This window comes from Sorex araneus, chromosome 3 (genome assembly GCF_027595985.1).
Source record: "Sorex araneus isolate mSorAra2 chromosome 3, mSorAra2.pri, whole genome shotgun sequence".
NCBI classification, from domain to species: domain Eukaryota; kingdom Metazoa; phylum Chordata; class Mammalia; order Eulipotyphla; family Soricidae; genus Sorex; species Sorex araneus.
The window spans coordinates 146,515,133-146,539,079 of record NC_073304.1 but is presented as its reverse complement, the minus strand read 5'-3'; the positions used below and the strand labels follow the sequence as shown (position 1 = coordinate 146,539,079).

Here is a 23,947-nt window from a genome sequence, read left to right as displayed (position 1 = left end):
TATACCTCAAGTTTCTGAGGCCAATTTTCTCCCTAAGAACCGCTTAAGCAGGGTTAGGAATGTTTTAATTGTGACAGAATAAAGTTCAGTGATTAATTTTATGATCTCAGAGGCTGGATTAGATGAGATCTTACAGAAACACCGTAAGATTGTCACATAGCTCTGTAGTTTTTCTTAAAATCAGATGGAAGAAAAACAATACTTCAAGCGAGTTCTTTATCTTTCTGTAACACAAATACAAATACAAAAATTAGCTGAATCAAGAGAAATAGTCTGAACGTGGCGTACTGAAGATCACCAGGTTTCATACTGCTGATACTGTTTAATGATGACTCAGTGAGTACAAATGAAGGACAAGCACTTTTCACTTAAAGAGCATCTTTATTTGATCTTTAATACACAATATCACCTTTTACTTGTAAAAATTACATATTGAGAACATGATTGGAAGTCCATTCAGGAGTGGATACCCCCATTTAGGAGTCTCTACTTACCCCACTTATTTGATAGCTAACAACTGGATTTGAGACCAGTAAGATTGAAGAATGGCAATTCAACTTTCGAATCCAGAAATTAAATCTTGGGATACTTCATTAATTAAAATAATCATCCCATTTCTAAACATTTCATAAAAGGATAATTTCAAAGAGCTAAACTTTTTATTCTTCATGGACTTTCCCAATAGACAATTTGGAGAGTTTTGTTGCATTCAAATAGCATCAAGGCTTTTACAACTAAAGCCCTCTGCATATTAACCTGTTTGTGCGTAGATTCAAATGTGTGTTCACTATATTCACAATAAGCTAAGCAATCCATACAGTACATTAGACCTAGAAAGATAGCTCAATTATGTGCTTCCTTGATCACTATCGATACAGGCTCTCGCTCCTTTAGCATTTCTCAAAAATAGTATAATGCTTTGATAAAATTCTGAGTGGAAAAAAGAAAGTCTGCTCTCTCATGATTGGTGCAATGCACCAATTGGTGTTGTGTTCTTTCATGAGTGATTTTGTGCATTCTAAATCTCAAACCTGGTTTGATATGTAGTAGCTGTTAAACCGTGGAAATACAAGACTCGAGATTGAGGAATGCTTCTATTTAAATATGAAAGTCAAATCAACTTGGAAATAACGCAACTAATAGGATTTGAGGCAAATTACAACGAGGAGGAAGATACAGCTTTTCTCTGCACTCCTTGAATGTAGGCTGTTATGTTCTGCAATCTGAAAAGGGAAAAATGACTGTCAAAAAGAAATGAGGTTACACAACACATTTTGGGTTGTTTAGCTTTTTTGCAAAAGACCAGTTTCCGTAGTACAAAGATCAGAGATTTCATTGTATTCTTGTCTTAAGGCTCTAAGAGTACTAAGTGGAGGAATTCATGTTGCTTAAGCAACCCAGAGGCCTGATTTAATGATCAACAAGCAGGCAAAACTGGGAGAGAATATAATTTGACACCACAAAGTAAATTCTTTTCCCACTGGGACTCCAAATGACTCTGAACAACGTCCCTGAACAAGTCAAGGATACTGGTTAACAGCACATCCCAAGAACAAACATTTGCCTCTTTTGTGATAATCTTATCATCTTGAAACATTAACAAATCCAGAAGAGAGTATCTATTTTCAGGACAACAGAGTATATAGCTTTAGGTTACACAAATACATACAATTGTACATATACATCCTTTTGCTTTAAAAATGAATTATTTAACAGAAGATGCAGATCAAAGACTACAGGGTCTCACACAAATTCAATTTACATCAAGAGTTTACAGCTATGACCCATGAGCCAAATCCAGTACTCTATGTATTTTGTAAATGAAGTTTTACTGGAATTTAGCTACCTATCTCCCTTCCTTTACATAATGTCTATATCTGTTTCAACTTTTCAATGGCAGAACTGAGTTGTGGATGTAGATTCTGACTCAGCCTAAAATATAAATGGTGTATGCAGAAAGTATTGAGATAAGTATTTTTCACCAAGGTTCCTGAACTATAGTAGTTGCATTAATAACTCCAGATCATATTTGGAAACTCAGATAGTCCGCTTCAAATTTGTGCAGGCAAATCTAGGTAACAACTGTGGTGTGATTAGAAAAGAACAGTAATAAAATTTTCTCCATGAAGAACTATATTTATGTATATATGCACATACAGAGCAGATTAGATATAAGCTAGCCAATTGGAAAGCAAGAAAACCTAAAGAAAAAAAATCTCAAAATAATAATGTGAGGAAGTGTTATTTAACACTTAGAAACAATTTAGTACATTTTTCTTTATATTTAAAGCATTAGTATGATCCACAGTAGAGCAAAAACAATTTACAACTCACCACATTTTCCCCATGAATTTTGACATTTTTGAATATAAAATAACCAGCAATTCCAGAAAATCAATTTCTAACTAGTAATTAGGTAAGGTAGTAAATTAGTGTTTTATTTCTAAAGTAAATATTTTAGTCATAGTTGCATCTGAAATTGGGTATTTGTTCTAAAACTTTATGTATTAACTCGATTACAGTTACTGTATTTAAACATTTAAAATATATTATAAAGCATTTTCCTCTTTAATTTAAATGAAATATAAAATTAAGAATTTTATAACATGGCTCAAACTGGAAAACATTTAAAATGGTATGAAATACTCTTACACAGAAAATGCCCCTGAAATACAAAAATGTCCTAATGCTTTAAAGTGCCTAGCTTAACGGCAGGCAAGTATTAGATACTTCATGTTTGCACACTTGTTGTCTTATTTTCTCATACATTCACAAAAATCCAGATTAAAGGAGAAATTACAAAAAGGGAATGTCAAGTGCAATCTTTTATCATCAGACCTGTAGCTTGGACACAGACTTTGGCAATGGAGAAAGAAACAATGATCAAAATTTCAAACAGTTTTTCAGTTTCCTGAAAGCACAGTCCTTTACTGCTCTTAATATATCACAGAGATCAGGATCAATAATACACAAAAGGAATATGTTTGCTCGACACACCCAGTTTTCACTTTTATATAGAACCATTTGCTCAAAGATGGATGTAAGCTAGTGCTGGAGACATAAGCAGCAGGCATGTGTGACCCACTACAAAGTAAGGAACCTTTGGGAACTTGTTTTTCTGCAGTAGGACTTCTTTAATGCTAGGGTCATTTCCTTGGTTTAATGACTTCATATAAGTTTAAAAAAAAAAAGAAAGAGGAAACTGGTTTGAACCAAAAAGAGTGACTCTAAACTAATGAGAAATAAAAGTAGAACACAAAGGTATGTACAACATTTCTAGATTTTTTTTTTCTTAAGGTACCAAATGATGGACAGAATCTGTGCCTTTGTGCAAAAGGCACCGGGCTAGGGTGTCAGCGCCTCGTGGAGCATCTGGAAAGTAGCATTCAGGAGCTTAGTGAAAGGTCTTATCAATGTCACGAATATTCAACCTGACTAATAAGGTTTATAAAGTACAAAGAACACAAAGAAGAAGGAAAGCATTCTCGGAAATTAAGTGGAACACAACAGAAAGATTTATCTTGGAGGACGTTATAAAAAAAATTGCAACAAAAGACAACACGACACTGGCAAGTCATTTGTGGTGAATTTTAATTGCTTTTGGTCTTCAAAAAGGAAAATAAATGGAAGCAGTGTTATGAAGTCGAATCTCATCATCACAAAACAGGTAAGGGGCGAGGAAGACTTACTGTTCCTTTCAGTCTTTCCCTGCAGGTGCACTGGCCCACCCCGCTTCCTCCCCAGTGCTCCAGTCACTAGACACACACAGAGCACTGGGGGGAGGCCATGTCTTCTCACTGTCCTGAGAAGTTCCTGGAACCCAGAAGGCTCCATTTATTCTGCATTTACTCATGATGTCTAGCATAGTTGCTCTAGGTCAACTCAGATTTTCCACTTTTTTTTTTTAAGTGACTCATAAGTGGGCTTGTGCTATTTTTAGAAAAAAAGACTTTTTTTGGGGGGATGGGACCAAAGACTTTCCCTTTGTCTTCCAAAATTACCATCATCTACCCATCCAAAATTACCATCATCTACCCATCACATTTAAAATTTTGAAACTTTTCAAGTAGTAAAAGATATTACAAGTTTTAAATATGTGCTAAAACTTAAGTTTCTTAAAGACTTAATGTAACAGACTCAACATATTTATTTTCTATGTATACTGAAACATCCTGGGGTAGCTATCATTTATGGATCATTCACTAAACTGTGAGGATGACTGTGGTAGAAGATAATCGCCCTTAAAATATTTAATTTCATTTATTAAATCTTCCCAATTTAGATGATAGATGATATATGTGATAAGAGATTAAAAGAAAAATTATCCAAAATGAGGAAATAAGCCTGCAGAATTCCAACAGACTTCCTGCACAAACATTATTTCATGAAATACTTAAATTCAGAGTAAATATTAGATAAGTTGTACTTCATCCAACTTTTACTGCTAATGAAAGCTGTTTGTATTAAATGTAAAGAAGAAACAAGTGTCCACACTGTGACAAAAATTCAAGGGAGAGAAAATGTATAAGCACTGTTTAGCTTACAATATAGTTCTTGATAAAATTTCATTTCTTTCCACCAAAATATAAAGAAATAGCAATTTATTTAAAAGAAATACAACTGTAAAATCTACTGAGAGAGAAAGCCCAAATTTAGTGTAATAAATTACACCACACTTCTAACTCTAAAAATTATTTTGAAGCCATTCTGATTATTTGTATTTCTATAAATAAATATCCTTGGAAAAAATAATAGCAGAATTTTTTTTTTACATAAAATATTTGTGAAAAGTTTATTCATCTGATGATAATAAAGGATCCCCTGTTTCTTTTCCAGGTAGAATATTCATAAATTTCACTGTAATTTGTTTTTAATTTAATAAGTTATAAAAATAGTTTAGCTCATAAATTCAGAGCCGTATAATAGTAGAGTAAATTTTGCCAAGCCACTTAAATAAAGTTGTTACAATGAAGGATTCTATTAGATTTATAATGAGGTTAAAGTGGATAAAATTAACTTGGTTGATTTGCTGGTTTGAAAAAATAACCTCCTACCAGCAACACCAAGGTTTTCTCTTTGAACAGGTTTCAAGGCAACAAACTGTGGCATTTCCTTCACTTTCTGTCATGCTACCAATACTCGACTGGACTGAACAACATGCAAAGTTCCAAACCCAGGCCCTGAGGCAGGGGTTCTAGTAACAGCAGTTTAAACAATTCAATATGCACACAAGGGCTGGAAGAGGACTTCTATCAGATCATGTCCCCAGAGAAAATTTAATTTAACCAAGAATTTCAATGAAATAGAGTAGGATCTGAAATGGTTGCCAGTTTGATCATCCAATGGAGAACTTGAAAATTCAAACAGGGATAGGTACATCCATTTCTGGTTTTTCTGTCGTTGTTTGCTTGTTATTTTGAATCTTCTTGCTGCTGATGTAGTTATGCTGTTCCTTTATTTTATTTTTGTTCACTCTATTACTAAAAATGGAGAAAAAGGGATAAAAATATGTAAATTTTTGCTTGTTTTTGGGGCCACTCTGGCAGTACTCAGGGCTTACACCTGACGCAGTGCTCAGGGGTCATTCAGAGCAGTTCTTGGCAACCCTGTGTACTGCCTGGGATCAAACAGGGGCCAGCTGCGTACAAGAAAAATACCTTAACTCCTGTACAATCTCTGACCTACAAGGTGTAAATATTTAATCTGAAGGCTTCTCCGCTTCGGAAGGAAAGCAATCTCCTGCAAGATGCTCCATCTTGGTTTACTCTTAGGAAGTCTAGTCTCCAGACCTCTAAAAACAATATAGTAATAGGCATAATTTTTCATGTGATCATTGACTAAGAATCAAAGCAAATCAGGTCTGTCTTACACATACCGTAATATGTTTTGGTCAGATAGAAAATGGAATCATTTCAAAGTTGAGACATCTACAAGTTGAAAAGTTCTGCAGGGAATAGTCACATTTCACCTGCCATATTAACTCGGGAGGTCCATTTTCCAAAGGTCCTTCTCCAGACGGATTTCTGCAGTAGTCCATGTAAACAAAACACAGGTGAGAATGGTCTTTCTGGAGCTGCTCTCATCGCACAGCAGGGTTTCCTGAAAGTGTGGCATTGGCTAAATGTAACACAGGCAGAGGATGAGCCTCTGTATTAAACACCCAGTGGTCCAAAGGTAAAAGGTCATCACCGGAGAAGAGCAGATATAAGTATCTGAAAAGCAAAGGAGGAAAGCGAGCTTAATTAATATTCAGTAAGAACCGTTAGAATGATCAACAGCACATTTTGAGCAGCTCAGATGAAAAACACCAGTAGACAATGTATCTGGTCACCAAAATGATCTAAAACTCAAAGACAAATGGTCGTAAACCAGCATGCAAGAGAATCCAGTACTGAGTACAAGACGATGAAATAAGACTTTTAAAAATTCTCCGTGCCTGTCTGAAGCACATGAAGAAATAGATTAAATGGCAAAAACACTGCACTTCATTCTCTTCTTTTTGCAGTTAGTGGAGTGTGTACTGAAAACTCTTAAATAACAATACCAGAAACATGAATTTACAGTAAATTTAATAATCTCCCTCTAATGGATTAGTACTAATTTTGTTTAGGATTCTTGATCTCTCCTCGAACACTGCCAGCAATAAGTGGTCACTTAAAAAACAAAATGACAGAATGAAAACACACCATAATTCTTACCTACAATGGCTGGGAAAATTCCATGCATAATTCTAATAAGTGATCATTAAAGTGAGCATAAAAAACAGCTATGGAAAGCCTATGGTCTAATTCTTAATTTTAGTTCTGCATATTCGATATGCCAAAAACAATAACAAATCTCACAATAGAGATGTTACTGGTGCCCGCTTGAGCAAATGGGTGAGCAACAGGGGGGATGACAGCTCTAACTAGCTGGGTCTCGGTGAAGAATTCCTTATTGTATTTAGCACAAGCTCCTGTGATCTGTGCACAAATATTTCCAGTCACAAACAATGCTCTGTGTAATTCCATGTCTCTGGTTTAAGTACGGGCTAATAGATCAGCCTCCTTCTAATCTCATTCCTCGAGGGAGTGGTGAGTAAAAGAGTAGAAAGAAAAAATGTTGAGTTTCCCGCAAAATGATTCATTTACAAGGAGAATATGCTAGGAAAATACTATATTATGTACACAAAATGTTATGTAAACCAGTAAAATAATGACAACCGAAAGAAATACTTTCAAACCATCATTCTATCTTTACTTAGTCCTGCTAGGCTAACTGGTTAGTAGCTCCCTGTTCCACTCATTCATATTCACCTGAAAACTCAGCATATGACCTTTTAATGCAAACAGGATTTTTGCATATGTAACTTGTCAAAGATCTCAAATGAAATTTAGAGTTTAGAATGTCCCCTAAATCGAACTGGAAAGTTGGACCAGAGACAGTTGGTCATATAAAGTTGGAGATTAAAAACTCAAGTTATGCTGAGAGTCAAGCAATACTTTTAGAGGGGTCTGAGTTTTGAATTCCAGAACGGAGGAAGTAAACTTCTGTTAAACAAAACAGTTTGTGATAATTTGCTATAGTAGCCCTAGAAAATTACCTAGTACAACTTCCACTCCTACTTTCTAGAATACTTCTAAACTCTCTGGTCCTGGAGATTATATTAAACAGGGTTGAGATTTGCTTGGGAAGCTAAATATTCCCATTCCCAGAGAATGGGGGCTGTCACTAGCAAACTCTAAAATTAGAGAACAAATTGTTGGCTGCCAAAGGGAAAGAGAAATGGGTTGGCAAATTGGGTAAAAGGGCTTAACTTTATGGTGGTGAGTGGAAACTAGATTTTTGGTGGGGCTAATAATGCAGCATAAACAGATGGAGAATTGTAATGATGTAAACCTGGAACCTATGTAATTGTATAAGTCAATGTCACTTCAATAAAAATAAATAGAATTTTACTTTCTTTTAGATGACAGTGATACAAGTCATCTCAAAGTACTGAGAAATTTTGTAGATGAAAAGTCAAGTAAATGTCAGGCAAAAATTTAAGTCTTTAGAAAAATAGTGAGGTTGAAAAAAAAACAAACCAACAAGCTAACGTTCTTATCTAAGTTGTTTTTATTTATCAAATCAACCTTGATGATTAATTTTTTCTCATAATTACAATTAGCAATATCCAGTGTATTATGGGTATTACAATTCTAAAGAGACTTTAAGGAGAGAAACTGAAAACGAAACAAAATAAAACCCTTAACTTTTTAAAAGAACTTTTATTTCATTTATACTTCTAATATTTAAATTTCTAGAAATAAGATTTAAAAGACATACTGACTGGACCAGAGAAATAACACAGCATGTAGGGTGCATGCAGGTGAGCACAGTCTGATCCCAGCACCACATGCGGTCCCATAAGATCCCCAGGAGAATGTCCTGAGCCTACAGATGTGCCCCCTTCCCTACTAAAAACAAAATCAAAGCAAAACCATGACGACATTCAGTAGAAATTATATTCTAAAAAATCACACACACTGTCATCCTGTTGCTCACTGATTTGTTCGAGCGGGCACCAGTAACGTCTCTCATTGAGAGACTTATTGTTATTGTTTTTGGCATATCCAATACACACGGTAGCTTGCCAGGCTCTGCCGTGCGGGCTCGATAATCTCGGTAGCTTGCCGGGCTCTCCGAGAGGGGTGGAGGAATAGAACTCGGGTCGGCCTGAGTTCTGAAAGGCAAACACCCAACCGCTGTGCTATGGCTCCAGCCCATTCTAAAAAATGGTATATTAAAATATAGTCATGCCTTCCCAACAACTTTTTTAAAATTTATTTTATTTTTTAAAATTATTTTTTAATGAATCACTGTGAAATACAGTTACAAAGTTTTCATATTTGATCCACCACCAAACCCCTGCATACCCCCCTCCCACTCCCCTATGCCTGTGTGGCAGACATTTTTCACTTTACTCTTTCCTTACTTTGATTACATTCAGTTTTCAATAGGAATCTCACTATCATTGTTTGGAGGTTTTCCTCCAACAGTCAGATATACTGGATGGCATCAATAGATTGTATGTTTTCATTTTTCAGAAAAGGAAACGCGGCCGCGCGGTTTGGAGATGTCCCAGTCCCGCATCCCGGAGCCATGTTAGTTGCTGCTCAGTGTGCCGGGGCTCCATCTGGATAAGGCGTACCGGCTGTACCTCCTCCGTCTGGCTCCCCGGTGTTGCTGGCCCGGTCTGGGGTTCGGAGCATTCCCCCACAACTTTTTCTTAAATCTTAAAAGTGTTTTTCTTTTGGGGGGGGGTGGTGTAGGGGATAGAAATGAGAATATCCTGAAATATATGCAAGTATATTATAGATTTCAATGTAAAAAATACATGCAATTTAAGTTCGCTTTTTTGCTTGCTTGCTTCAGTGGCCTCCCCAGCAGTGCTGGGGACCATTTAAGGCTACAGGGGCAGTGCTCTTTTAGTGCCAGGGAACCAGCTCAGGGCCTGTGTAGCCAGGCGTCTACCCCAGCCCTCTGATCTATCTCCCAGATTTTTACACATAGACTCAGGCTTTTTTTTTTTTCTTTTTGGGTCAAACCCAGTGATACACAGGGGTTACTCCTGTCTCTGCACTCAGGAATTACTCCTGGCGATGCTGGGGGACCATATGGGAAGCTGGGAATCGAACCCGGGTCGGCCGTGTGCAAGGCAGACGCCCTACCCTCTGTGCTATCGCTCCAGCCACAGTCAGGCATTTTTGACACACTGCCACAGTTTATGCTTTACCCTGATATTTCGAGTTGTTTTCTGATATGTATGTATATCTATTAAAAAACTAATTAAAATCACAGCCAGTGTTCTCAATATAAATCTGGTCCTGAAGTTAAATGCTGAACTGTAAATATCAGGGAAGATAGCACTCCAATTTACCTGCCACTGTGGAAAGTCAGCTTTTCTCTAATCTGTAGTTACCCCTTTGTCATAAAGATTGGACTTTAATTTTTCCTTTGAATTAAAGCAATTAACTAACACTGATGGCCACTGTAATCAGCATGTGAATTTAGAATGAATGTATAGTAAAATGGTGTTGCCTAATATGCACATTTACATTAGGCAAGTTATCACTGCTTTCTAGAACTCGCATGTACTGGATCATACCACCCGGTTACGTGGAAAGGAGAGGGGCTGCCTGTGGTTCAACTCATACTCTGGTTTAACATACACTCAAGGATGAAAGAGTTTACTTTTTCTGTTACATTTCTGAAGGGATTTTCTGGGTTGGCAGGATATTCTAAAATACCTCCCCAGTGTAGTGTTAAAAATGGAGTTGCTTATGCTAAGCCTCACAATATCAAATTGAGACTAAAGTAGTTTCGGCTGTACCAGAAATGGGACTGAAACAATTTAATAGGAAATTGCTGATATACCCCAGTTAAGTAACCTACCTGACAGGCCCCTCAATCCCCTAGATAAAAAACAACCTTGCAATCACCAACTGCTTTTTCTGCCTACTATCACTTCTTTCTTCTATTCCCTTAGGCCCACCAAAACCTTTAACTTCATTTTATTAACCTCAACTTTATTGGATTTGTCTTTATTTTAAAATTTTAATATTTAATTTAAAAAATCAAGAGTCTATGATTTACAATACTATTTTAAGAATGGTTTCTCAGGCACATAACCCCCCACCCCCATAATTTGTGTACTCATCTCCCTCCCCATGGAGCCCAATATCTCTCCTTAACGTCCTGCCTCACAACAACACAATTCTATGGATCAATTCTTCTGTCTCTTCCCAGTTCCCGAGAGCTCTGTTCCTATTAGATAGACTAGATGTTGACCAATTCCTGAGTTACTGACTGAAATCAATAAAATACTCAGCTCAATTTTGTTTTTGAAATAGCAGCAATCAGAATTTCTAAGAGTTTCTTAGTTTTTGATTTTTCACATCTCCACACACACAAAAAAATCTAGTCATAAACTTAAGGTAGACATTCTATAGAGGTATGGGTTTATTTTTACAGTCTAGTAAGTACACAGTAGCGTTTCATTATACTTTAAGCATCTTTTTTGCTAGATAACCACTCTCTAAGAACAACCCTCCCACTAGTGATGCTGGAATAGGGAATAAGCAAAAGCCAGTGGGAAGCAGCTGGCAGGGGCACCGACAGGGTGTGAACAAAACCCCATACTAAGTCACATCCCGTACATTCTCCAAGAAATCCTGGTGCTGAGTTCCACTGTCACAGAGGGAGACGCACAGTACAAGGAAAAAGAGCAAATGCCATGTAACTTGTAACTGGGTCTGTGCCAATGCATAAGGCGAACCCCTTTCTCACACTAAAATTTCTAGCTTGAGAGACCTGCCCCCGGGGGCTTTGCTCTGCTGGTCTTTGCTTGAGCTACCCCTCACCTCCCAACACACACAATTAAAGTCACTTTTCTTGCTTTTCTCAGTATCCAACTCTCCTCAAAAAATTTTTTATGAAGGTCAGACACAGTGCTGGCTTGGGTTCTTGGAAAGGGTCCCTATACAACCTATATAACATTCAGCATGTCTGTCACTCTAGAATCTTCATTGATAAAATGTCACTAACTCTTTTGCCCAGTTTTACTTTTTTAACTAAACTGTGTTATCTTACTGCTGAGCTTTTAAAGTTCAATATATATTCTGGATACAAAGAATATCTTATAAAATATAAAGATATTATGCAAAGAATTGTCTCATTTTCTTTCACATGTATTTTCTCTTTTTGAGGGTGGGGGAGGATAACCAATGATGCTCAGGGATTATTCCTAGCTCTGTCTGTGTTCAGGAATCACTCCAGGCAGGAGTCTGGAGATAAGGGGAGCTGGGGATCAAATTCAGGTAGGCCATAAGCATGGCGAGTCCCTTAACTGCTATACTCTCCTCTAGTTCCTGAAATGTCTTTTAAGGAGCAGATATTTAATTTTTTTTTAGGCTAATAGTTCAAAAGATTATGCTTTTGGTGTCATGGCTAAGGAATTTTTATCTAATCCAAGGCTACAATGATTGCTGTTTTCTATTAAAAGCTATTTATTTTAGAACATTTATGTGATGCATTTTGATTTGTCTTTTATATATACAGACAAAATTAAATTATTTCAGTACCCTTTGTTGAAATACCTTTGTCAGTATCATTTCTCATTGCTTTCCGCCTTTGCAAACTTCAGCTGGCGTCTATTACCCGCCTCTACTCACTTCCAGATTCTTTTTGTTTCATTGATAACATGTATCACACTTAGGTCAATACCACAATAGCTTTATGAGAAGTTATTTTTATAGCCATATTGTAAAATTACCAGATTTTTAAAATAAAGCTATATACCTTCATAATAATATTCAAAATCAGGCATCTAAAATTTGAGATCAGGTAGTGGTAAGTTTTTTAACTTTATAGTTTATCAAATTTCTACTGATTATTCTAGTTGCTTTGTGTTTCTATGTTAAATTTAAAAATTTAGTTTTTATAAAACACTTCTTAAAATTTTGTTTGGAATTGCATTGAGTCTATATATCAATTTGGGGGAAAGTAATAATATCAAGTCCTGAGAATCATAAACAACAAAAAAAGTGAATCTGTAATTACTTGTATCTGATTTCTCTCAGTAAAGATTTTTAGTTTTTTAGGGTATTATAGCGCTCCCATGTGTTTGTCAAGGTTTATCTTTAAAAATTTCCTATTTTTATGCTACTTTAAGTGATACTCTTTTAGTTTCAATTTGCGATTGTTAACTGCTAACATGTACCAGCTGATACATTATTGTGTGTCAACAACCTTGTTAAAATTCACCTATTAGTTCTAGTAACTTGATAAAATCCATTGTATTTCCTACCTTGATAATCTTATCTTCTAGGATAAAGGTAGTTTTACTTATCCTTTCTAATCTTAAGGTCTTTATTTTACTGCACTGGCTAGAAATTCTACCACTATGTAAAACATAAAAATAAAAAGGAAAAAAACATACAAAAACCCAGACATCCTTGTCTTATTCTTGATGTTAGGAGGAATGTGTTCAATTTTTCAGTAAAATTGTAGCTATATATTTTTAATTTATAGCCTTCATTAGGCTGAAAAGTTTCCTTCTGTTCCTATATTGCTAAGGTGCTATAATAATAATAAGGTATGATTATAAAGCACTGGAGCACTGTCGTCCGTTGTTAATCGATTTGCTTGAGCGGGCATCAGTAACGAGGCCTCCATTTGTGAGACTTGTTACTGTTTTTGGCATATCAAATACACCATGGGTAGCTTGCCAGGCTCTGCCATGTGGCGGGATACTTTTGGTAGCTTGCCGGGCTCTCTGAGAGGGCCACGTACAAGGCAAACACTCTACCTGCTGTGCTATCGCTCTAGTCCATGATTATAATAACGATTAATATTATTTTTGCCAAAAAACTTTTTTCTTTTGGGCCACAATCAGTGTTGCTCAATCGTGGCTCTGAACTCAGGGTCATTCCTGGCAGTGCCAGGGGGATCATATGGGATGTCGGGGGTTGAACCCAGGTTCACCATGTGCTGCCAAATAACTTTATTCCACTGAAGTGATCATGTGATTTTCTTCTCTGGTTTCATGAAATGACTTTCAAATATTAAACCAAACATTTGTACTGGAATAAATCCATTTGGCCATGATGCATTACTTATTAAACAGGCTAAGGTCTCATATGTTAAAATCTTACTTAGGTATTTTGTATCTCTGTTCATGAGGGATGTCACCAGTCTTATTTCCCATGAGAATTCTACTTTCATTATTTTAATACGCTTTAACAAAACCACTGGCTTTAGAAATGTAATTTTAAAATATACGGGTTAAATCTTGCCCTTATAATCTACCTTCAAGGAAGTCTTCCATTCTTATATTGATATTCTTTGCCAAGTGATATACTGAACATCATTTAACTATGAGTATGGGGTCCTTTACCTTATATCTATTATGAAATAATTTTAAAAACAAAACTGGAGCAATAATTTGTTCTTAGGAACCCACTGCAGCTCTTTAATATCATTCTTTCCTGAAATTCTTTTACCATGATTTATAAAATTCTATAAAAAGTTATTAATTCACCTATTTTTACTTTTCCCACTCTGTCATTTCTTTGAAAGTCTCCTTCTTGCTAATCTTTTCATTCCTGAAAGAATATTTAATATTAATGTTGACTGTAAAAAATCACTTCTGTAATAGCATCCTGGCATGCAACTTTTCTGGATCCTTGCAAAAGTTTAAAATTTAAGAAGTTCCTTTATGCACTTTGGATTCCAATTTCTTTTTAGTCCTATTTTTTTCCCTTTAGTTATATCTCAGCTATAAGTAACAGAGCTTGGGGAAGGAATCTGGAGTGAAAGTATAGATGCTTTACATTTGTATAATGATTCTCTTTTTGAACATGTACTGTTTTCCTGATAACTTTTAAACAACACTTCACAGTGTCAGAAACAAAATTCTACAATGCAGCATGTACCTTGCAAGGCTCTGGGTTTGATCCCTGGCACCTAGCACAACTTGATATTGCTGTAAAAATATTCTACTCCACTTTAGGCTCTGGTTACAGATGAGATAAAAGATGAACAAAGGAGAAATAGTGGCCTTGTTTTTCCATCTTCCCTCTTGAACTACTTTTCCTTTTCTGAAAATTCCCGGTCATCAATAAACTCATTGATGACCCCCCTCAAAAATATATTAAGAGTTTTACTTACAAGCTCAAAAGTCATACTATTATTCATGCTTTACTGAAAAATTGTTATCAGAATTATCTTTAAATGGACTTCCAATTCTTACTGACTAGGCAATTAGTTTTAATAGTCTGGAATGTTTGCTGTATATTCAGTTGCTTACATTGTGAACAATTTTATAGGCAAATAAGGATAACAATACTTATGAAAAGGAGAATTAGAATTATTAGGAGATACGATAACATCAATAAATTTGTCCAAAATAAAACGCACTAGCTTTCCCTAGTTCCAATGCCCAAGTATTTTAAAACCTTCAGATTCACAAAAACTTTGAAAGAATTTTACACTGAAACCCAATAAATATTCAAGATGGTAAAATGAACGTCTTTATATATTTACTTTATCACAATTCTTTTATTCTATCCATATCATGTACTACTAGCCTGCTTAATCATATTAAGATGTTCCTCTTTAAAAAAAGCAACTGATTAGCAACCAATGCTAAGGATCAAAGAAAATTTGCTTAGTAACAGTTGTTTACAAAGGAAGATCTAGAAAACTCACTAAACTTATTTAAAAATCAGGATAATGAGAAGGGAATGAAAGAAACTGAGGGAGGTGGCAGGAAGAAGCAGCTGACGAAAGGTCCCTGGGGCCATGGGCTCAGACACGTCAGTGGTGCAGAGTGGGGTATCTGTGTCTCAATAGGCCACTGCACAAACAGCACAGCAAGCACGACATACGAACCACAACACCCACATTTAACAAGGTGCCTGCTAGGAGGCGGGCTGAGTGGTGGAGGGAACCTGGGGGCATTGGTGGTCCAATCGGTGTTGGAACTCAACTATAATTAACACTGTAAATCACAGTGTTTGAATAAAAAAAATATTAAATAAATTAGGACAAACTTGGGACTTTAAATAAGCTTTAGGTAATATTCTGACTATTGGGAATATTTTTTTTTCACATAAATTTTAGCTCCTACAATCTTTCTGCCGTTTTTTTAAATAAGCACAGGAAGGGGCTGGAGTTCAGCAGATAGTGTGCTTGACTTGTATGAGGCTAACCTGAATTTTTTCCTCAGCACTGCATATTGTTCCCAGAACCTGCCCCCATTCCGCCCCCAAGAGAGTTCCCTGAGTGCAGAGTCAGATATAAGCCAAGTATGGCCCCAAAACAAACCACAAAAAATCACCACTTGTATCACTTGTCATCCTGTTGATCTTTGATTTGCTCAAGTGGGCACCAGTAACGTCTCCACTCGTCCCTGTCGTGTGCTAGTGTAGCCCAATGATATCTGCTCGCTCCAAGAACAGGAAGAGCCTCAAACTGTTCATTCAGGGTTTTGACAAAGAAGTCTGACCACCTCGTTGGTGGGCAGCCACACGGTCTTTTGACGTCCGCTGGAATCCAGTCGGTAACAGCTCTAGTTCAGCAGTCATCTCTGAATCACACTAGTGTCTGGCCCATTTGATTTTTGATGCCTTGGCAAACGAGACAGCGTCCCTGACTCTTGATCGTCGACGGAGGTCGGAACTTCAGATTCCTTCTCTCGCTTGAGTGAAACAAGATACTCCGAGCATAGCTCTTTCGATTCCTCTTTGTGATACACGAATAGTATTCTCATCCTGTTTGCATAGGGCCCAGGTCTCTGAGGCATAAGTTAGTGTAGGAAGAACAGTGGAGTCAAAAAGATATGCCCGGAGCCGGAGGTTCTTCGTCCCCTTAACCACTTCTTCAACACTCTTGAAGGCGTTCCATGCTGCTCTCTTCCTCCTGTACTATTCTGGCGCCAAGTCGTTCCTCATGTTGAGTTCATGACCCAGGTATACATAGCTGTTGCATTTAGAGATGTTCGTTCCGTTGAGAGCAAATGGAATGTCAGGGACTTTCATGAACACTGTTTTGCTGAGATTCAGCTGCAGTCCGACCTTTCCACACTCGAGGTTGAAGTCAGCCAGCACTTGTGCTGCTTGGCTAATGTTTGGTGTTATTAGAACGATGTCATCAGCGAAGCGGAGGTGGTGTAGTTGCCGACGGTCTATTTTCGCTCCCATTCCTTCCCATTCCAGTTGTCACATTTATTACTAATAATTGGAATAATATCAACTATTGTCTCCAATGGTCTAAATCTCCTCTCAAAATATTCAGCTTTAAGAGGAGTCTATAACTTAGTTTTAAAGACATTTTTCTTCAGCCTTCTTTTCCTTTTCAACCTGGACCACTTACCCCTCACTTGTTCCCCATGTTCCTGTTTCCCTCTGGTTGGTGCTCAGTTCTGATGAAGAACTTCCTCTAATTTATACTGAGAATAAGAATGTGGAAGTAGAGTTTTAAAGTCCTTGTATGGCTAACTACTCAGAACTCTACGTTGTAATTAATTTTCTCATCATTTTAAAGGATCTTGAGAAGTCTGAATCTAATCTGATTTCACACTGTGATTTCAAGCCTTTCCTAATTCCCCTTCTTCTTGAAAGTTGTTATAAGAGTTCTGAAATTTCGTGTCACTGTGTACTGATATGAATCTCTTTTTTATTCACTGTGATGGGATATTGATGGATTCTTTCAATCTGGAAACTCATGTTCTTCTGTTCTGGAATACTATATTGAAGTACCTTGTTGTATCTACATTTTACTTTCTAACACACCCACATATCTGTGTGTTTTATATTTGTGTTTAGGGCACAGCCAGCAGTGCTCAGGGTTTAATCCTGGCTCTGTGCTCAGGGATCACTGGTGAGGAGTCTATAACTTAGTTTTGAAGACATTTCTCTTCAGTCTTGTGGTGAGCTCAGGGGACCATATGCGGTGCCAGGGATTGAACCCAGGTCAACTGTATGCAACGCAAACATCATACCTGCTGTACTATCTTCTACAGCCCCCCCCCCCCCCACATTTAACTTCTTAAGTTTTAAACAAGTTTAAATAAAATACATACAAATGCAAATACCTATGTCTACTATCTGATCAACAGTTCCGTGATGCACTGTCTGGAAATAGCGGACATAGTAGCATTTGCTGGTAGCTCCACTATATTAGGAGACAGTGAGGACATAGTTCATTTGGTTGAGGGATCTTCTGTTTTTTTTCATAGCAGCTAACCAATTTTCCCAGAAAGAAATCTTTCAGTCTCCTGTTTAACTGTAGCTGTGCCTGGCACCCTAACTTTAGAGCCTCCACAATTTGACCTCTTCCAGCAATAACACTTATCTCAAGGTAGGAATGAATTAAGAGTAGACCGGAGGTCTAGCTACTTTACAACTTCCTATTAGCATAAAAAGTACTCTAATTTTTTAGTCCTTCCCTGTACAAATCTGGTCTTAAGTCTTTCCTAAGGAGTCATCATTTTTCTTTAAATGATTTCTTTGATTTGCATAAACTTCTCTACTCTGTATTTTATCTTAAAAAATACTGGCTGCAATCTCTTTATCTATTAATTTCGTCCTCATACATTCTATGTCCTTTACACCTTCTTAGCCCTTTGCACATTTTAATTTCTTTCAAGAGTTGAGGAATCAAGGCAAATGCCGATTCTGTCATGCTAAACTGGAAGTTCTTCTCCCGTCTTTGTCTTCATAAAATATTTCTGACTTAACCATTTGAATTCTAGATCTGTATTTGCATATGCCTCTTGAGCACCTATACCAAAATTAACTCATCATCTTTTGTAAATCAGTCTTCTTTTGGAACTTACAGCTACCTGCAGTGGAAACTGGAATATTCTCTGTGGTTCCTCCTTCTTATCAAGTCTCTCTATAGAGAATCAGATAGTAAGGCTACTTAATTCCACCTTCAAAGTTCTACTCCATTCTTAACATTCCACCATCTGCCTGGTAAGGAGGTGCTCCCTTGGATACTGGTCATTCTATTATTCCCATTGTGCCTTCATGTTTAGTTTAAACGCCATCTCTTCCACTAAGTCTTTCCTTATGCTTTCCAGGTTCAGTAAGTTATTTCTCCTATGAAAGACTTCTGCATTTTATTAACATTTCTCTTATTCACTTAACACATATAACATTTCTTGGAAGTTTATATGTGCTTTACTTCCTTAATTAGTTTATGAGTTTAAGAGTTTTTGAAGAAATCTCTCTCTGATCTCCCACATGACAGTGCTGTGCCATCAGTATATTCACTAACTGAAATTATAACCAATGAAGAGAAGAGAAGACACAGCCAGCCCCTTAGATCTTCCAGAGAGAATTGTCTATCTACAACTGCTACTGCATCCACAGCATGTAAAAGGAAAATGAGCTGCAATTAAGATAGAGAAGAAAGAAAAGAAAGACTGAATTTTGTCACAATCAATTAATTGGCAACTCTAGTCATGAAAGCACATAGATTGTTGTTCTTCAATGAATTCACAATAAATGCATCACTCAGATTCTAACAAAAACCTATTTAAATTCACTGGCACCTGGCAAATACTTTAGAAGTCTTACTAGGCTTCATTCCTCTTAAAAAACTTAAAAGCTGTCTGAAAAAATATATAAACATGAAATTATAGTAACCACAGAAATGTCTTGATTCAACTTCACTGTGATAGAATACATCCATTCTTATAAAGATTAAGTCCTATTACATGTGTTTTCATCTACTGCAATCTCATCATTTGAACATATATACCACCTTGTATTAGGCGAGCCACTGAAATTGCTGGTATTCAAATTCTTTCATTTTTAATTATGAGCCATTCCCAGGAGGCCTCACAACCAAACCAGGTCAGTAATAGTGGTTGGGTGCAACCAGGGCCACAGTTGGGGTCAGGCCCAGCTGTACTCAGGGGCCACCAGGGCAACACTGGGTGGTGACAAGGGGACAATACCATCAGGGGACTGAACCCAAGGTCACCTCTCCAGCTATATCCTAGCCCACCGTTTTGATTTTTAAAAGGTCAATTTCCATTATCGCTACTTGCCCCCTTCCCACCCTCCCGTCTACATCAACATCGCTTTATTGTACAGTCTCCTTTAACTATAAATACGGAATTACATGCCGGCTGGCCACCATAGATTTTAGGGAGCCCCAACATGGCCCCCATCCTGTCACTGTCATCCTGTTGCTCATGAATTTGCTCGAGCGGGCAACAGTAACGTCTCCATTGTGAGACTTGTTACTGTTTTTGGCATATTGAATATGCCACGGGTAGCTTGCCAGGCTCTGCTGTGTGGGGGAGATACTCTCAGTAGCTTGCTGGGCTCTCCGAGAGGGCGGAGGAATCGAACCTGGGTCGGCTGTGTGCAAGGCAAATGCCCTGCCCGCTGGGCTATCGCTCCTGCCCAGGCCCCCAACCTAAAAGGACAATTTCTTAATGTTTACCTCACAGTCCAATACTTTTAAATGAGATGCATAAATAAGGCACTTAGAATTTCACTGTGACAAAAACAGCTTCATTGTCAAAGTAATATGCTCTGCCTACTCCCAAGGAGAGTAACAAGTGCAGGATGCTTTCTCCCTGATGCTTCAGGGACCTGGAAGCACAATGTAGAATGCAGCACTTAACTGTGAACATTTTTTTAGACCATGTTTTATTTTAATGAATGGCTCCTCTGATTTGCTCCTTTGGAGGGCTGGGGGTGGGGAAGGGGAAGTCATGCCAAGCAGTGCTCAGGCACTGTACTCAGAAGCCACCCCTGGTGATGTTCAGACCACACGACCTGCCAAGCATCTAACCCACATGCAGGGCCAAAGGTCTTAAGCCCTGCCCTCTCTCTCTAGGCCATACCCTTTTTCCCTTTTTGTTCACTAATTATGGACCCAAATGTAGGAGCATGTTTCTATAGGTGAACATTATAACTATTATCTAGAAATAATGGTGCTAAGGAGTTTGCCTAAACTTAGAAAGGAAAAAAATCAGGTAAAATTCTGTGTACATATTACAAGTCACATATATCTAGTTCTATGCCTTGGGCCAGAGTGCTCCAAGTCTGTAGTAATTCAGCTCTTCCATGTACTCTCTCTCAAAGCCCAAGCTGGAAAATATGAAAATGAACTATATTATTAGAAAACATAGGAAATAATGTCTTAACTGAATTTAGAAATAAAGGGGCCAGAGAGAGAAAGCACAAGTGGCAGAACAGCATAGCCTGTGCAAGGCTCTGAGCTCCATCTCCAGCATCATACGACATCCCAAGCATTAATGGATATGGCTCCTATAGAACATAAAATTAAATCAGTCTGGGGATGTAGCTCAGTGGTAGAGGACATGCTTCACATGTTGATGCCTCTATCCCTAGCAATGCAAGAAATAAAAAATAGTGCAAGGGGCATTAATTGACAGGCAGGTCATTTCTACCAGAGCTAGTAAAATATGAAATAAACAACGAAATGTAAAGAAACAACACTTAAATATATGTGAATATTTTAATGATTTGATTGGTTGAACTATAAAGTCTGGAAGAAACAAAAATTGGGCTGGGCGCTACAGGGGCAGGTTTGAGAGGTGGGTGGGAAGGTGCACTGGTGGTGGAATATTGAATGTAATAAAACATGAACAACTTTATGAAAAAATAAAGAATTGGGCTAGGGAGATGGCTCAGTAGTGGAATATATGCTTTTCAGGCTCTGGGATATGATTTTCAACTCCATCACCACATGCCCCCCCCCGCCCCGCCCACCTGAGAGCTTGGAGCCTTCCTGTTTGCTCCCTTTTTGGTTCCTGGCACCAAAGAGCCTATGTAACCCTGGATGCTACTCTGGGCAGAATGGTTGTCCCAGGATCTTCAAGTTACCTTGAGCCTCCTATGGGATCCATCCCCCTCCACCCCCATCCCCCCAAAATTTTTTAAAAAGAATAACTGAAGTTGGACGTAAATGAACCATTGTAGCTTTTGAGAAGCAGCAGGCGAGTGCTATAACAAAAATTATGTATATGAATGCTAAAAATCAAGGCCTTTCTTTTAAGACCAGAAAGCTACTGTAGCAATTAATATTTGATTCAGAAAAAGTGCTAATAGCACTGAATAAAAAAATAAAGACTCAAAATAAGAATTTTCATACAGTTTCAAAGTTATCACTCTTAAAGATCAATCACAAAAAGACTTCTTTACAAGTCTCTGTAATAAAACCTAGCCTTATGATGAAACTTAAAACCACCAATAATTGTCTAAACTGTTATTTACCTCTTGATATGCAATGAGGGCATGCCCCTTACTTCATGTTCACTCTGAAAATGCTAAACCAAAATATGATAATGAGGAAACAATGAGAAATATTTATATTGAGGGACATTCTTCTTAAGCAAACAGCCTGATATTTTATCAGTGTTCTCAAAAGACAAAAGAAAAAGAGGGAACTTTATTCTAGGTTAAAGAAAACTTGAGATATGACAACCAAGTACAGTAACTGATCTTTTATTAGAATCAGAGTTTGACGCTAAAACTAAGTTTTTTTTAATCCTAAATGGACATATCTCTATCCCAGAAATCATTTTTCATTTTCATTTTTTTCATTATAGTTACTTTTTTTAATGGTACATTTGAATAACTATTTATTGTTGCTGAGTTTAGTTCTTGCTCAGGGTATACTGCTGGTTCTGTGCTTAGGGATCACTCTTGACAGTGATCAGAGGTCCACAGGCAATGCTGAAATGCTGAAGATCAAACTGACCACGTGCAAGACAAGCACCTAAACCCTTGTACTATCTCGCAAAGCCCAAGTTGGAAAATATGAAAATGAACGATACTATTAGAAAACACTATTGTTGTATGAAGGTATTTAACAATACAAATAACTGTATTTGTGGTTATGTAGGATTACGTCTTTTTTAAAATTTCTATGTTAAGTATCATACTGATAATTCTCAATTATATAGCATTAAATAAATAGTTGTATGTAAAAGTATGGCTATACAAAAGAAAGTTGGCAAAAATGAATAGGTAAATCTAGAAAAAATATGACTGTATCACTGTCATCCCATTGTTCATTGATCTGCTCGAGAGGGTACCAGTAACGTCTTTATTGTGAGACTTGCTATTACTGTTTTTGGCATCTCAAATACGCCACGGGTGGCTTGCCAGGTTATGCTGTGTGGGTGAGATACTCTCAGTATTTTGCCGGGCTCTCCGAGAGGGATGGAGGAATCAAACCTGGGTAGGCCTCAAGCTATTGCTCCTCCAGCACAGCAGGTAGGGCGTTTGCCTTGCACGCGGCTGACCCAGGTTTGATGCCCAGCATCCCATATGGTCTCCTGAGCACCACCAGGAGTAATTCCTGAGTGCAAAGCCAGCAGTAACTCCTGTGCATCACCAGGTGTGACCCAAAAAGAAAAAAAAAGGTTAACTAAACTAAATTCACTGAGTGAACAAAGCAGAATTTCTGTCTTTAATTTTAAAAAAAATTTGACATATGTTCTATCAAATTTTACTAATTACTGATATAAAACCTGAAAGCTAAGAAATTTCATTTTGACCAATTTATTCAACTGGAAGAAGTGTGCAACTAAAGCTCCTATGTTTTGTGTTTCAGACTAGGGCTCCTTAAAAGATATCATGTTGTTTCCAGTATAGGCACATGGAATTAACCAAAACAAAGAACGACTAAAGGCAGTGAAATGACGACCATGCAGATACTCTGCATCATCTCAGCAGCAATAAGGGTCAGCTGAAGACACAGAAAGGGGCAAAATAAAGATATGACATAACGAGAAATATGAAGATATAAAATTTCAGGAGGTGAGGAAGAAAGTAATATGATGAAAAAGCTAATATGATGGAAAAGAGTTCTAGGGTAATAAAAGAAAACTTGGAGTATCATGACCATTTCAGATACGAAGCTTGCTGAAGGGTGTATTAGCTCAGTGGTAGGTACATGCCTTGAATGTGTGAGGCCCTGAGTTTAACTGCTAGCAACACACACACACACACAGCGTCTGAGATAAGCACATTCACTTAAACCACAGTGTAAACTATAAGTATTCATTTATGCAGACACTCCAGGAGAACAGGAATTTTAGTACTTTCTGGTACATTTTTTTAAAATCTAATAACATATCTCCAAGTGAACAAAAGAATGCCAGGAAAAAAAGCCATTACTATGAACAAAACTATTTATAAAACATTTAGGTACAGATACAAAAAAAGTATAAATATAAAATTTAAGAGAAGAAAGCAGTCCTTTTTGCTTTTCCATCATTCCCTTTATGCATATTTTAGCTTTGGTCATATATCGTCTAGTATCATTAAAAGATCACAACAATGTGCGATAGATTACAATAGAGCAGGTTCTTTAGATGTGTTCACAGGATCATTGTCAAAGGCATCACCAGTTTCTCAGAAATGCACAT

The 23,947-nt window shown here is 37.3% G+C and overlaps 1 protein-coding gene across 1 annotated transcript in view; it reads right to left on the bottom strand.

Annotated features, from left to right (window-relative positions):
* Window positions 1-361: 361 nt before the first annotated feature.
* The window catches only part of MAN1A2 (mannosidase alpha class 1A member 2), a 150,508-nt gene continuing 126,922 nt past the window's right edge, over window positions 362-23,947 (bottom strand). The window contains exon 13 of the mRNA XM_004614424.2: window positions 362-6,212. Within this exon, the coding sequence (XP_004614481.1) occupies window positions 6,080-6,212 (133 nt within the window). The 3' untranslated portion in view covers window positions 362-6,079. The remainder of the gene's footprint in view (window positions 6,213-23,947) is intronic.